This window comes from Festucalex cinctus, chromosome 18, assembly GCF_051991245.1.
Source record: "Festucalex cinctus isolate MCC-2025b chromosome 18, RoL_Fcin_1.0, whole genome shotgun sequence".
Lineage (NCBI taxonomy): Eukaryota > Metazoa > Chordata > Actinopteri > Syngnathiformes > Syngnathidae > Festucalex > Festucalex cinctus.
The window spans coordinates 9673109-9689173 of NC_135428.1; the positions used below are offsets into that span (position 1 = coordinate 9673109).

General features: G+C 41.2%; 1 protein-coding gene across 1 annotated transcript in view; it reads right to left on the reverse strand.

Moving 5' to 3' along the window:
• Positions 1-16065, reverse strand: part of LOC144006017 (ryanodine receptor 1-like) — a 42266-nt gene that overhangs the window by 25693 nt on the left and 508 nt on the right. The window contains exons 2-46 of the mRNA XM_077504624.1: positions 14143-14262; positions 13977-14075; positions 13872-13892; positions 13718-13792; positions 13565-13643; positions 13340-13452; positions 12742-12841; positions 12566-12662; positions 12416-12490; positions 12186-12342; positions 11949-12113; positions 11736-11857; positions 11459-11645; positions 11251-11386; positions 10682-10777; positions 10474-10592; positions 10242-10375; positions 9909-10150; positions 9611-9803; positions 9309-9525; positions 9064-9168; positions 8863-8966; positions 8694-8777; positions 8464-8623; positions 8230-8377; positions 7930-8135; positions 7690-7864; positions 6586-6794; positions 6144-6502; positions 5933-6062; positions 5691-5851; positions 5455-5617; positions 5297-5383; positions 5003-5229; positions 4470-4908; positions 2999-3565; positions 2722-2922; positions 2486-2597; positions 2257-2400; positions 1811-2084; positions 1621-1735; positions 1398-1530; positions 467-561; positions 266-401; positions 4-190 (exon numbers count right to left, since the gene is read on the reverse strand). Coding sequence (XP_077360750.1) covers positions 4-190; positions 266-401; positions 467-561; positions 1398-1530; positions 1621-1735; positions 1811-2084; positions 2257-2400; positions 2486-2597; positions 2722-2922; positions 2999-3565; positions 4470-4908; positions 5003-5229; positions 5297-5383; positions 5455-5617; positions 5691-5851; positions 5933-6062; positions 6144-6502; positions 6586-6794; positions 7690-7864; positions 7930-8135; positions 8230-8377; positions 8464-8623; positions 8694-8777; positions 8863-8966; positions 9064-9168; positions 9309-9525; positions 9611-9803; positions 9909-10150; positions 10242-10375; positions 10474-10592; positions 10682-10777; positions 11251-11386; positions 11459-11645; positions 11736-11857; positions 11949-12113; positions 12186-12342; positions 12416-12490; positions 12566-12662; positions 12742-12841; positions 13340-13452; positions 13565-13643; positions 13718-13792; positions 13872-13892; positions 13977-14075; positions 14143-14262 — 7268 coding nt within the window. The remainder of the gene's footprint in view (positions 1-3; positions 191-265; positions 402-466; positions 562-1397; positions 1531-1620; positions 1736-1810; positions 2085-2256; positions 2401-2485; positions 2598-2721; positions 2923-2998; positions 3566-4469; positions 4909-5002; positions 5230-5296; positions 5384-5454; positions 5618-5690; positions 5852-5932; positions 6063-6143; positions 6503-6585; positions 6795-7689; positions 7865-7929; positions 8136-8229; positions 8378-8463; positions 8624-8693; positions 8778-8862; positions 8967-9063; positions 9169-9308; positions 9526-9610; positions 9804-9908; positions 10151-10241; positions 10376-10473; positions 10593-10681; positions 10778-11250; positions 11387-11458; positions 11646-11735; positions 11858-11948; positions 12114-12185; positions 12343-12415; positions 12491-12565; positions 12663-12741; positions 12842-13339; positions 13453-13564; positions 13644-13717; positions 13793-13871; positions 13893-13976; positions 14076-14142; positions 14263-16065) is intronic.

Consider the following 16065-nt stretch of genomic DNA (forward strand, 5'->3'; position numbering starts at 1 on the left):
TACATGGGAAAGCGTCTGTCTTTCTTAACACTGGGTCCATCCCTTGCAGGATCCTCTGATATTTTGATGGCCTCTTCAATGGCAGCCAAGAGACCGTTACCACCTTCCCCTCTGAGTGCTGGACCAAAACATTCAGGCCTTCGGATGAGGAGGCGCACCACTACGTTGGCATTCTCCTCTACACTCTCTCCTGGAGAAACAAAATCATTTAATGTGAAAATAGATACATATTGTTAATGAACTATGCCAAAAATACAAAACAGACCATTAACAAATACGGCAAAACGAAGAAAATCAAGGTATTTCTCTCCACCACATGGATTCCAGCCAATATCAGGGTAGCCCTTGGAGAGGAGCATTGGGCAGCTCTGGAGTCCACATCCAGCCAGATACTTCACCACCTACAAAGACAGCACTCTACTCAAATACTGCTTCTTGCTTTTCTGAATTCTGGTTGCCTTTTTACCATTTCTAGGTCTTGCTCTTGCAGAGCTAACGCCAGCTCATTGTTGTCAATACAGGAGGCTGCCGCTACATCCAAGGGAGTGGAACCCCGCATTCCTACAACATACAAGACCCACGCAAAAATAACGCGAAAATAACCCAAATTGTGTCAAAAAGGAACCAGCCCAACTTTTTGGGTTATTCAATTAACCTAAAAAGTTGGGCCAAAATAAATAATTAAATATTAATAATTAATAGTTTTAATTTTACACCACATTTTGGGTTCAATGTAACTCAAAGAGCTGGGTCGATTCATTTTTGACCAACCGAAAAAGTTCAGTCAGGTCTTTTTTTTTTTTTTTTTACCAAATTCAATTGGTTTATTCAATTAACCCAAAAAGTTGGGTAAAACGAATAAACCACAAAAACCCAAAAAATTGGGTTGCTTTGTGGATTATTAATTTAATTTTACCCAACAATTTGGGTTAAATAACTAAAAAAATTGGGTCGACTCATTTTTGACCCAGTTCAATTGGGTTATTCAATTTATCCAAAAAGTTGGATCAAATGAATAACTCACTAAACAACCAAATCAAGTCGGGTTGCTTGGTGGGTTATTATTTAATTTGGCTAAACGTTTTGAATTAAAATACCTCAAAAAGTTGGTCCGTTTATCTTCTCACCAAATTCAATTGGGTTTAATCAATTAACAGAAAAAGCTGGGTCAAACAAATAAACCACAAAACAACCCCCAAATTTAGGTTGCTTTGTGGATTATTAATTTAATTTATTTAACAACTGAAAAAGTTGGGTCGGTCCATTTTTTACCCAATTGGGGTTATTTTTGACCCAACCATTTTTAGAGTGCAGCTTCATAACATATGACACACACATACTCCTGTGTTAAGGCAGACTGTCAAGATACATTGCTAAATCACAGTAAATGCAATCACCGAGGCCAATGCCGCTGTTCTGCAGCAGATAGCTGAGATGATCAAACATAGAGCGCTGATTCTGACGGCTGATGCGACAGAAATAGCACAGAAAGCGACAGCAGTTTGTCACCACCCGGGGGAACCTGATCTCCTGCGGATATGAAAAACAAGTTACGTGTGTATTCATGCCTGCGAGAAGAAGAAGAAAAAAAAAAAGAAAAAAGAAAAAAAAAAAAAGCACCTTGGAGTCTCCGCCGCCCAGGACATTAACCATGACTTCCATGACCGTTTCATGCATGCCCAGAGCTCTCATCAAGTTTGGGTGCTGATAGAAAACTTTGTTGCTCATAATATTCCTATGGAGGAAAATTCATGTGTAAATCAATAATTAAGTGTTAGATATAGTAAATATACAAGAAATAAGAATGCACCCAATGCTTTGAATCATTAGCCTCTCCTCTTCTGGACCCATTTGGACGATAAGCAGGGAGCGTATCTGCCCTAAGCACTCGAGCAGATCCATGGTGTCCTGAATGGAAACCGCATTGATGGTGTAGGCCTTGGGGAGGGCACGTACGAGCTCGCCCAGCCCGTCATATTGCCGGTGGAGGAGGCTGAACATCATACGAACAAGCTCCGGGTTCTGGATAAAGGACTCTTGGGCCCAGTGGATCGTGGAATGCGAAATGAGTTCTTGCAGTGTGCCTGGGGAAAAGTGCGTGTAAGACACAATCAAAAAGAATGAACCAAAAAACAATGTATACAGTATGCCCTATAGAAAATGTCTTTGAAGAGTAAGAAAATTGCAATACAAATGTGGCCCGTGACTATGACTATTATTATAATCATCATGTGTGAAACATCTAAAGAAGCTCACTTGGTTTTTTATCTTCTTCTGGCTCTGGCTCCTCCTCTACCTTCCTCTGACGGATCTTCTTCACCCTTTCCAGTAAACGAAGCAGTCGTCCACGTACAGAATAATCCACTACCTCTTCTTCCTCCTCTTCCTCGATATGAACACCTGAGACAAAAACATACATTAAAAACCTGTCGCCTATAGTGTTCACTTAAATGGTTAAAGTAAGTATGGCTAGAACAGAACAAACCACAATGTCCCAACAGAGCATTATGAAACGCTTGCAGAGCCTCGCGGACTTCATCTGGGACTGGGCAATCTTCATCTTCTGCACAGTTCTTGAAATTCATGAGCATGTTGACCTACATGGTGTAATGTAAAAATGGATGCACAATAAATCATTCAAAATTCAAAAGATTTGATTGTGGGCTAATTTGGCCTACCATGTTATTTAATTAATACCTATGTAAAAGGCCAAACTAGTACCTGCTCTTGTGGCGGCGAGCGGAATTCACGTGTCTTGCGCGCCGTCTCGGCTGCACTCATGGTGAAGGCCAACATGAGTTCATTGTAGCGCTGTCTCTGGTTGGACTGTATCTGGCTGACTAGCTTGTCTGAAAATGCGATGATGGCTTCTACCCTGTGGCGAAGTTCGCAATCGCAGAAATATTGCAGAAGAGTGCACATCTGAAGAAGAGAAAAGTTGGAGTATTTTTTAAATAAAGTTGGCTTATTGTGATCATTGTGAGGGAATGAAACGCACCTGTAATTTGACAGACTCTGGCAGCTTCATCTGGAACAGCCCTTGCTCTAAATGTTCCTCTTTGGCCTCACCACTGGCCTCACAAGATTTGATCTCTTTCTCCGTTTCTTCTGCTCCTTTCTCTCCATTTACTGGCTCGGTCTCACCAGCCATTTCTTCATGTGGAATGATGGATTCTGCCACCTCTAATTCCTCTTCCTCTTCTTCCAACTCTTCCTCCTCCTCTTCTCCAAGGCCGTCATCATCAAACTCCTCCTCCTCACCTTCCAGCACATCTTCCTGCTCCTCAACTTTCTCCACTTTCTGTGCTTTCGGTTCCTTCTCTTCCTTTACAACCTCCTCAACGGGCTCATCCGGCTTCTTGCCGCTGAAGACCGTCGGCTCGATCATCTTCAGGATGTGGGTGACGTCTTCATCATCAAACACGCCCATAATGAGGAGGGTACTGATGAGCTTCAGGATTGGAACAAAGTGGAACTCGACACTACCCCCGACAGGGTCTCTCATGGCTTGACCTCCGTCTTGCACAGCCTCGATGAGCATGGTTAGCGCTTTGGTCTTCAGCACCTGGAAAGAAAGAAAAATATTCAGGGGTCAGCAACCTTTTTAGGCCGTTTTAGGCCAAAGAAATAACAAAAAATCTGACTGGAGTCACAAAACATTTCAACATTATGAGGAATGAAACAGTGTTAGTGTCTATGTACTGAGGGCCCAAAAACTAATTAGAGCTGCACCATAACAGAAAAACATGCAGTAAGTAACATTGCTGTAATTTTTCATACGTGATTTATCATACACTTGTAGACTTTTCAGCCAGCCTCTGTCAAATTTCTGACTTTTTTTTTTCCTTTCTTCTTTTGTTTTTGCACATTTTTACAGCTATTTTATGGGGGGGGGGAAAAATTCTGCCTTTTTTCATTCAATTTTCAGATTTTTGGGGGGGCAATTTTGTGGACATTTTATGGTAATTTTCGGGATTTCTTCTCTTGTTTTGAGACATTTTATAGCTACATTTTAAACATTATTTTTTGCCTTTTTAAAATCAATTTTCTGTTTTTTTTGTGGCATTTCTAAAGATATTTTATGGTAATTTTCTGCCTTCTTTTGTTTTTTGACATTTAATGGTTACTTTTTGAATGTTTTCTTTTCTGCCTTTTTTAAATCAATTCGCTGACATTTTTGGCAATTTCATGGAATTTTATAGTAATTGTCTGCTTATCTTCTTCCTTTTTTGACATTTATAGACACTTTTTAAGGTAAATTTAAAAATCTTTTTAATTTAACTTTTGTCTCTCTTTTGCTGACAATGAAAACATTTGAACTCTGACATTCTTTGAATATTTAATTATTTTTATTGATATCATTAATTCATTAAAAAGAACATTTCATCTAATTTTATTTTTATTTTTTTAAAAGAGATCCATACCCGCAGGTTAACTCCTTATCTGCTGTACCCCATTTTTCACCTCACCTGTAAGGGAATTACTGGACTCAGTGTGTAGATGTCTGGATCTGTTCCAACAAACCCAGTAGAGGAAAAATGGAGTTTAGGACGCAGGCATGTGGTAAGTCCAACGCCAGGTAAAGCGTGCGACTTGACAGAGTACAAGGTAATACTGCGCGTTTCATCTGACATCGGAACTATGAATTCCTTGTTGGTTCCCAGCCGGTTCCTCTTTGCAGACTCCAGGTGCATGCTGATGAGAAGGTCATAGAAGCCGCTTCTCATTGGTCCAGGGAGGTAGGTGTTCTCGATGGCGTAGAAGAGCTGCGATTCGTCCACATGGCTGCACAGAGCGTGAGCCACGCGGTTGTTGCCCAAGGCACACACTGAGCCGTACAACTTCAGAGTGTGGTAGTGGAACTTCAGCAGGTCCATTCGTTCTGAAAGCTCCAGGATGTCAATGCACCTAGAGCATTTGCAGCAAAAAAGGATCTTAGGCGAGGGATGAAAGAGCTTTGGGTTCAACAGTTGCTCAAGAAAATATGGTCTTCAACACTGACCTGTTCTCTTCTGGAATATGGAGGGCCATCATTGTAAGTGGCTCCTGACACTGAACTAGCCAGCCCAGTCTCTCGCTAATGCGTCCTGTCTCTGGACTCAGGAAGTGGTTGGGCATACGGCTCCAGATGACAGGGGTTAGCATTTGGACGTCCAGTCTGGGAGGGCACTGGGGCACCGGGTTCTTCCGTTCACTACGGAACATGGCGGCCGAGATGGGCATGATGTTCTGCCCAGAAAATAATATTAATAATGCGTCAAGAAATTGAGGATAATTTTATGACTTTGGAGCTGACCTTGAGTTTGCCCAGCTCAATTTGAATCATATTCTGACTAGAAGGTAGGACAAATACAGCTGGGAAGAGTTTCGTGTTGGGCTCCACCTGTAACGCGTGACACTATTAAACAAACTTTTTCAAGAAATGTATGGACAAAGGAGTGAATGTTTTTGAACCTGGTAGAAGGTGTTGATTTCTTTCCCATTCGCAGTAAAGGTCATGAGTCCTGTGTCCAGATCAATAAGGCAGCCAATCACAAAGTCTTCCTGGCTCACTCGCGTCTGCTGGGAGCTGCTGAACTCGCCTCCCCATACCATGTAGCAGTTACTGCGTTTTATGCTGTGGTGACAACAACGAAAGAAATGTTGAGTCAAAGTGAAAGTTGTCATTCGTGAATGAAATGTGACATTACCTATCATGGATGTTGCCTTTATCATCACCTACAGTGACTGTTACGTTCCTGACTTTGCCGAGATCAAAATGAGGGTCATATTGATGATAGTCAGGGGTGATCCAACCCACCCATACGCAACTTGGTTCCTGGCCCGCAAACACTCGAACAGAATAGTAGTACTGGTAAAGGAAGCAGTTTCAAATAAATTATTGGCACTCTCACTTGAAAATTGGATATGGATTCTAGGAATAATGTCATACTGTGGTGGTGTTGAGGATTATGTCCATGTCATCCCTGTCATCCGGCACCACGTCTTCCACTAAGCGCGGCATGGTGGGAACAACAGGTGGCGGGGTTATTAATGCAGCCTTCTTGGCCTTGAAAAGGAATCTGTAATAAATAACCAACGCGATTAGTATATATGACAAGTTGGAAGCTCCCTCAAATAACCTGCCATGAGCCAACACAAACCCCTTTTTCTTGCTCTTCTCAGTTGAGGCGTCCTTCTCATTCTCTCCATTTTTGACGGCAGGCATCTCCTTCGGCACGGAGGGTTCTTTCTTGTCTTCCTCCTGCTCTTTACGACTGGCTGACTTCTTGAGTATTTCAAAGTCGGAGTCTGGGTCCACCTCCACCACCTCATCTTCAGGGATGGTGAGGGTGCGAGTGAGGAGGGTGGTCCCTGCGGGGACTTTGAAAGTCTCGTGGAATTCCACCGGCATGCTGAGCCTTAAGAACAGCAAATCTGTGTTGGCGTTCTGGGATCCAAATGTCTTGTGGGTCACCTTGAGACAGGGAGCAGTTTCCACTGTCCCATCAACACGAGACACCTAGAATGTAAACAATGCAGTTGATAGTTTATGGTAAATAAATAACGATGCAAAAAAATTAAGAAGAGGAAAATGGACAACACCTCTATGTGAGGATGGTCAGTTGGTACAGGAATATACTGAGGCAGGCTCTTGCTGAACCACATTGTGATGTCTCTTTTCATGTTGATGGCAAAAGGTTCGAATCCCTCCTGCAGCCCACAGATGGTAAAGTAGCGGAGGCTGCTAACATTCTGACCCAAGTTGATCCGGCCCACCTGAGACAGGCCAAGACTGCATACAGGTATGAAACCTGCGGATGTTCAAACAATATACTGTGTAAATTAATTGTAATTAATATGGAGGAGTCTGACAAAAGCATGCTCACACATACAGACCCATTACAAGCCAGCGACTTTTCCAAGGACCCTCTCACCACCCATAATCTTTATCAAATAACTATCAAGCCTTCATCACGAGCTACAAATGCGGCATGCACACAAAGATGTCAGATTTATGTGGCATTTAATGTTTTTTTGTAATTAATTGCCTGACTTTAATAGTTAACTCATGATCAATCACAAATGTTATATCTGTTCTAAATGTGCAATAAAATATTTTTTTCTAACTTTTCCTAAAAGTAAAAAAATAAGAAAAAGAAAAAAGAGAAAAAAACAAAAACACATAAAAGTGGAAAAAAATATGTTAAACTAATAGAAATATGGCTGCATCTTTTAGTCATTGTTGATACAGGAATTTCATAATTCATAAAATTGAGTTAAAATTAAAAAGACGTTCTGCACTGTGAAAAAAATATGAGTGTGATAATGCATAATTGCATTTGTAAGACGTTGGTGACAGCTCTGCATTTTTCTTTTCATATTAATCTTTAACTTGAAATAACTTGTGAAATTCTGCGTATTTTTAAAATTGTAAAATAAAACTTGACCCCAGTCTCCACAAATATATGCATTATTATTATTTAATTTATTACTGCTAAATTTTGACATGGTCATGTCTGCTGCGTTGCGACTGGAATTCCCCCAGAACAGGCTTTCCAAGTAAGGGGTGGTCATTAATCATGCGTTAAAAAAAAAAATAGTGGCGTTAAAGGAACTTTAAATGAAATAAAAACTTGCTACGTACTAATTTTGACATCCCTAATCATAATCATATTGGAGCTTTTCATTGCTCGTTACACTGCTTACCTTCTCCTATTTCAATGTCCTTAAAGGCCATCTCTGAGCCCGAGTCACTGATCAACATCTCTCCATTGAGTGTGAACATGATATTCATCTCGGTGAGATCGATCATGCAACCCACCACGTCACCAGATTGCCACTGTCGACCAAATGACTCGTTCCCCACGTGCCAGCGTTGGGCCTGAGAATGACAGCAATTAACGGCTTTTCACTCACAAGTGCTTCACAAGAATTCCTCGTTCTCACCTTGAAACCATTGAAGACGTAAGCCAACTCATCTGCGCCGAGTTCGGTATCGGCTCGAACGCTGGGTCGGGCCCAGCCCACCCTCATCTCGCCTACTGTTACAGCCTCAAATTCAAAGTACCACTTCCCCTGTGTGACTCCGTAAGACTTCTCCGCTCGAAACACTCGGATCTTATCTCCGCGAGTGCTGCCTGTCCCGGGCCCACCTGCATGAATACAAATAGAGCAGAAGTGAAAAACAAAAACCTTTTGAGGGTTCAATCCTGATATTGTTTGACAGGATTAAGTATACAAACATACTGCTCTCCTGGTCAGGTGGTTCAATGTTGTAACCATATCCGATAAGGGTTCGAACTGCTGCGCAAACTGTATCTCGGTTGGTCTTTTTGGTCTTTTCATCCAATAGGTTGTAAGGGACCAGACGAGGATTGCGTTTGTTCATGATATCCTGTTCAGGAAAACATAAGTTGCTTTATGTTTATGTTATAACATTATGTAGAGTATGAAACAGATGTTCTGGTTGCAGAAATGTACCTGCACAATACTATATGTCCAGCCTTGGCGAACACGGTCTCTGGCCCACACATTGTGTCCATTTTCCGCCAGTCTCTCCACAAGAGTATTCTGATTAGGAGTCAGCTTGACGTGATTGAGGTCCAGAGGTGCGGGTTTATATCCATTGCTCTGCATGTAACTAAGGAAAAATGTTGTGTTTAAAGTACAGTCATGAAGAGCTTATGTGTAATAATCATTTTGTTTCTCACGTTTTTGGAAGCTTGGTTCTTTTGAGATTTTCCTCTGCTTTCTCATCTCCCATTCCAACATGACACCCCAGTGCCAATAAAGTCCTTTAAAAGGGATCGTACATGGATTTAGAGAAGGAAATGGGTCAACATGTTTATTATTACTACTAAAATAAAAGCACAGACTTACTTGAGAGTCTCTCCTGACATTGCTAAGTTGTAGTTTTTCTCAGGATCAGGCAGATTCTGGAAATCAACCAGGCAAGGGTGGAGCTTCTTGTTGTCATCCCGAAACTTGATCGATCCATCGAAACAGTGGCAAAGGGGGTATTTCACGAAGTGTTCCATTGTATAAAAACATTTTCAGATGATTTAAGGTGCAGGAACTCACTGGTCCATAGGTCCACCCTTGCTCAATGCGAGTCACAGCCCATAACTCATGACTATTCTCTGCTAGCTTCTCACGGATACGTTCCAAATGGGGAGGAAGTACAATCTGGAAAGAAGAAAAAAAAAAAAAAAGAAAGTGTGATTTGATGTCAATTTTGGGTGCCAATAATGTGAGTTTGGATGTTTCGATGATCATTTTAGGAGCAGCATGACTATAAGAGGATGAAGATTGGTGAAAGACTTTACCTGTATAGTGTCCACAGGGCAAGGAGTGAAAGCTGTGTGCGACAGGGACTGAGTTGGACCCAACAGGTTACGGATACCATCAAAGTCATGCTTATACTCCTTAATGGGCTCGATCCGCAAACGATCCCTCGGCAGCACGGCCTCGTAACACGGAGCGTAGCCGGGTGGTGGAAGGAATTTAAAATCACCATGACGACCTCCAAGAAGAAATCGGAACCTTGCATTTAGGAAGGAAAATTACTTTTTTAGACTCGTATGAACAAGCGTTTACTTATCATATCAGAACTGATTGTGTCCAGTACTTCACGCCTGCAGAGAAGCTGACAACGGGAAAGAAGAGGCCATCCAGATTGAAGTTCTCAAACATGCCCTGCACAGGATGACCATTGATGCGGAAGGAAATGCTGGGCACGTTCAGGTCCAAACAGCAGCTGATTACATCGTCTGCTGCGAGGACGTGCTGATTGGGTGTGGCAACGTGACGTGGAACACGTCCTGACAACAGAAAGGGACATATTTAATTCTACAAAGAGACATATTTAATTCTACATGCATGTTGTTTAGGTTGTAACATTGTCGAAGTGTCAATACAATATTTACCTGACCAGAGGTGAAGTCCATCAAAACCATACGAGTAGAGGTCATCCCCAACACCGTTGCCTCCCCAGCCCTCTCCTCCCCCAGGATATGGGCTAAAGCCCTCTGTCAGAGCCCAGCCCACACGCAAGTGATACGGCTGAGCAGTGAGGAACGGCTCCACGTGGTCCACCATCACCTCAAAATACCACTTTTTGTACTGCGTGGACCCTTCGCACGTCCCGAGGAAAATGTTGGGTCTCATGCTGGACGAAGGTCACAAAACAAGCAACCTTTAAACAAGGAGTTCATCTTGACATTAATTCTACTGACAGCTGGCCATATAAAATTACCCACCTGGTGGCATAATTAATAATGTTGGTTTGAAGTAAAAGGTCACGACCAGGAAGCAGATTCTCTGTAATCAGGTTCTGGTTTGACCTTACGGCCACACCGTTGCACACGCATAGCGAGCAGAGCACATCCAAGACCTAGATGATGGAAAGCCAAGAAGAACGTTCTGGTGCTGCATGTATACAGCATACACTGTATGCATTCTCTAACAAGCTTTGCCTTACATGCTACAGACCTTGTGATTGCGTCCATGCTTATCCAGCAAAGAGATGATGGATTTAATGTGATTTTCCTGGATTATGTTCAACACCTCTGGGCTCTCAATCAGAACACAATACAACACCTCCAAGATTCCTATAATAAAAACAGATCACAGTATGACTTCCAAAACAATTATTTTAATAATTATTGTTTACTTTTCAAGATAAGAGCTTTTCAAGTACCTGAAGAGGCCTCCAACCGATCCAATTTACTGACAAGCCAGTCGAGGTTATCGCAGAACAGCGCACAGTTTGAACGATTGCCTCGGATGAGAGATGCTTTGGGGAAAAAAAGCAGCAGACATGTCATAAAGGTAAACATAGAGGGGCATGTTCACTTAGAAGGCGCTGCGTCCGGTAATAGCACGAAATATTGCACCACAACTGCAGCCGCAGTCTGCGCCCAGTTACCCACCTATTGTAATATGTAACATGTTTGTTTGTGAACAGAGTCAATATGTGAAGGAACTCAATTTGTGCTTGCATTAGCAAGTAAGTGCATCAATATTGAATGTTATTAGATATTAGGTTGTTTATATGCATTGCTGTCATGTACAAAAACTAAAAAAAAAAATGTTTTTTTTTTTTTGTGTGTAAGTTCTTTTTTGTCTTGTTTTTTACAATATTGTGACCATCACAATATCGTGATAATTATCGTATCGTGACCTTCATAACGTGACAATATCGTATCGTGATGTTTGGATATTGTTACATCCCTAGTAAATATAGTTCCAATCTTTCAGTGGTCATACCTAGCAACTCGTATAGTAAATTTACTATCTCCTTCCATGACTCTGCAGCTTCTTCCCCAGCGTATTCTGAGAAGTGAGCGGCTGTGTTGTAGACATTCAACCGATCAACACAGTCCAGAACGAGAGTAATCATCCCCTGTCAATAATAACAAGGATGAAGTTAAAAGCGCTCTTGAATTTAATAGGTCACACAGGAAGGCAAACAAACCTCCTCTTGAAAAAGGTTTTGTCTGTTCTTGAGGGAACGAAGTTTGAACTGTTTATCCTCATGCTCCAGCTCTTCCTCTGGCGGGCGGAAGTAAAAAATCAGGTCCTGGAGCGAGAGAACCACCGTGTCCATTGGCAGATTTGGCGGGTTGGCAGATTTGTTTTTCCCATTCAAGGCATCAAGACCTCTGGGGATATATGGAGGAGACCATATTGAGATTACAAAGAACCATTACAACAAGATGGACACCTTCGAGAACTGTGTGTGGAAATGCTACTTGATGAATTGGCTGAAGAGGCCTGTCGTGCTGTAAATCATTCTAGCAGCTTGAGACTCTTCAGTCTGAGAGCGTGCAACTGTCAGTGCGTCATCCATGTGACCTTCTTTATGGAGGATGGCCTGAATTGAAAAAAAATATAATACTTGAATGATATGCTCAAACCTGTCTATACATACAGACCCATTATTGCCTTTCTGAAATCTGGAATACCTTTCTCTTCAGGGGACCTAATCGGGCGGATTTAGCATCAACAGCTGCATATGTGAGCCAGAGACCAGATGAGGCGTGTTGCACAAAGCACATGGACTCTCCATACTTAATCTCTGGAATGCCCATTCCTTCCACATCCCGCTTCTGGGCGACTTCGATTTTTTCCTGTAGTTCACATATAGAGTGATTTCCTCATGACATTTGCCAGGAATTTTTTTTTCAACTATTTTCAGTTACCTTGGAAATTCTGAAGCAAAAGGCTGCCATTTTTGAATTGGCCTTCTCAGGGTCAACCAAGAGAAGACCTTTTTCCTCATCCAGGAGAAGATACCTTCCTGTTGTTATGTGACGTATCCTGAACGACTGGCCCCATTTAATGTGACCGCCACTCCACCTAAAGTTCCAAATGTGAAAAGACTGTCAAATCACTCAAAATGAAAGCTTTGAATGGGATTCAGGAGACTCACGCAATGCGAAGTGGCTCAAGTCGCCACAAGGAGCGAGCATGACTGCACACAGCCCCGCCTTCATAATGAGCGACTCTGAAAATAGAATAATAAAACCATGTGAGGGATTTTAAGTCCACGTAGGAATTACGTTTGAGAGGTGTTGCTCACCTGCGCTGGTCGTCCCCTTGGTCAGCCGCTGGGATTGCCAAACACTCGTCCATGTGACCGTGGAAAAGCCTGAGCACATACCCTCCAGTTAGAAAACCTGCAGAGGAAGAATTACACTGCTGAAAGGGAGCAAGCAAGTTTATAGATAACAAATACAAACTAAAACGTAAGCGGACCTTCAGCTAGTTCACAACCCGACATCACAGGGGTCATAGTCCACAAGGTTTGCATGAAAGAAGCATCAACCATCAAGTCACCGCTGGCATAGGACAGATGCTGAAAAGAAGTGTTAGGAATGAACCACTCAATTTCTAGAGCACATTTTATAAACAATTTCCAAAGTGCTGCACATTGAGATCCGCACAGTACTATCATACACATAAAATCTAGTGAAACCAACTATATATATATATATATATATATAAAAAAAAAAACAGTCAATAAAATACAAAAATACTATAAGTAATTTTTTTTTAAAAAAATCATTCAATTCAAACAAATTTAAAACAAATAATAAAATAATAATAAAAATATAATAATAATAATAATTATTATTATTATTATTAGTAGTAGTAGTAGTAGTAGTAGTAGTATTATTAGTATTATTATAATAATAATAATAAAAGCCCATGAAAAGTCCCCGGGGACCACACAATTCACACTGAACTAAAAGCCAAGAAATAAAAGTGGCAGCTCAAACGTGGAGCGGCAAATTGTTAGGAATTATCGACTGTCGACAAACGAGCAGAGCAGATGAATACAATTTGTATTTACCAGATATCGCTCCGAGGAAACACTGACAAGAATGAGGTCATCTCCCACTCGGACCTTCTCGCCTTCAGATCTTTGCTTGGAGGCCGGATGGATGGTCCACCAGCAGGCCTCTCCTGGGACACGCAAACAGACGGCAACATTAATGTCATTTGGCGGTCAGGTTGCCACAACTTGTGTCTAACCCCAATCCTCAAATAAATTATAATAGACCACAATGACACCAACCTGTGGAGTCCTCCTGCAAGCCCACATCAAAGGCCAGCTTGTCTGTGAGTGAGCGCGACGTCGTCAAACAGCTCAAGTACTTGTGACAAAAGATAGAAAGTGAGAAAAGGCAACATGTGTTGACCTTCGACTCACGTGTCAAGATGTGCTCACCATGCTCGAATGAGTGTGTTTCAGGAGAATGGCGTGTCCGTACAGCAGAGTTCGATGACCGCCACCTTGTGACGACTAGCACACAAGGAGGTAAAAAGACGGTTAAATTGGACCAACGTGGGCGAGATAAAAGAAAAATTGTAACTAAACTTACCCATTTATCCAAATCAACAGCCTGTGGGCAAGAAATACAAGAATGAATTTAAAAAGTGAGAAAGCAGATTCTTATTGTGGACATTATATGGAAAAGAAACAAAACCTCATCCACAGAGGTGTTGGACAGCATCTCCTGTAGCGCCCGCACAGATAAGGACTGCTCCAGAATGAAGCAGCAGATGGCCAGATCGGGTGGGACATTCTGAAACGCAAGACATCCCTTTAATAACAAAAACAAACTGTAGGATAAAAAGACAGGTGCACTCTACCTGAGCATTGGATGTCGTCTCCAGGAAACAGAGACGATTCCCAAATCCTTCACATGAAAGGCAGAGTTTGATTTGCTCTTTCAGAATGGAGGCTGTGCACTGCAGAACCACGTGATCATCCTACAAAGACAACATGAGTGTGAAGTGAATAAATCTTAACATTACATTCTTTCGTTCCAATAATTTCACACGGATTACACATTCGTGATAGATTTCAATGCATCTGTTAAAAAGAACAAAAAAAACAAAACGTAAAACGTTGATCATAGCCTTAATTGTTACTGAATACCTTTGTCACAGTCACTGGCCTCACATCACTGGCTCCATAAATTTGGCCGCTCCCCCCTCTCCTATAAGCCCTCTATTTCAAGCCACTGCACCTGCTGTTCACGCGTCCTCTTTTGGAAAGCACCAGATATTTCAGATTCGACTGGAAAGAGTGTCCTGCATTGCCCTCCTCCAAATAATCCAATTAGTTTGTCTCGTTCGCATGACGGAATTTGCACCCTGAATTCCTTTAGCTAGGACGCACGCCAGTGGCAAATGCTGTAAATATTATTTTGGTAACAAGACTCGGAGAGACATACAGTTCAGTGTCTGCTAGGTTTAATCATGTAATATATGTCATTTAGATTTTTTTTTAAACTAAAGATGCATTTTCATCCCCTTCATTTTGCCTAATGAGTTTATTAATATAGATGACCATGTTTAGACTTAATAGAAAGTGCTTCTCATCTGAATACTTTACCCACTACCAATTTCTATTTCATCGAACCAAATGTACAAATCTCAAGTTTAAACAGCCATGCATCCATCTGAGCATATTGCTCATAAGATAATGCAAGTTCTCAGATCAGTTTTTATTTGTATTTTAATATTTTACAGCACCTATGTGATAAATTCTGCTCCTCTCAAGTTGGTTTTTTTTTCCTTTATCCCAAATAAAAATGATTTGACTTGACTTAGTGTGGGAAAAAAGTGCTTTTGGTGCATGTCTACATATTATTGAGTGCAATTTTCCTATATACTATATTGAGATAAAGTTTAAAAAAAATGAAAAAACATAAAAATTCATTGACTGAATAAAATGGACTACTTCAATTGCAATTAGTATGAATCAGAATGATGATAAATGACAACAGCGTATTAATGATTAGTTACATTAGTTCAGAAAAAGATGCCAATTCTGTAATTTACAATTAACTATCACTTGGGTCAACGTTGCTGGCACATCAACCCACTAACAGCGCCGTCGTGCTGACATAGCAAATGACAGATGTGTCAGGTTTCTATGACGTATCTCTAAATTAATGTGTGGACAGTTATGCCGCTGAAGGCTGCTAGATAGACTGACAGGACGGCTGTTTATGCATACTATGAAATCTCAGGACTGATAATCAGCTGCAAAACATAAAGTACGCGTATAAGCAATGTTTTGGAACCAGGGTGTAATATTGAGCATGGCTCCAATAACCTCAGCAGCCCAATTCCCACAAGGACTGAAGTAAGCAGGTGCTGAAACGGGCCTGACTTTGAAGCTGCTAATCCTCACACAGTATATATAGACCCCAGGCAGCAACTGAGGCAAACTTCATGCAGCATTGTTAGCATACTTTACCTCAGTCCTGCATAACAATAGGAAGTGGTACATTATACAAAATTATTATTTCAATTTAACAGGATGAAATATGTGATATTCATCAATATAATCTGTAAAACAACCTAATTTAGGTACATTTTTTTAGTCTATTTATATTCAATAGCAAATCCTAGCTGTGATCAAAAACGTTGCGTCATTAACCACAAGAGCATTTTAGCCGGCCCAAACATGTAATAATAAATACATAAAACAGTTGAACTGTTATTAAAAAGGAAAAACATCTTTATAATGTACATTCAGAACATTGTAGACTTAAAAAAACA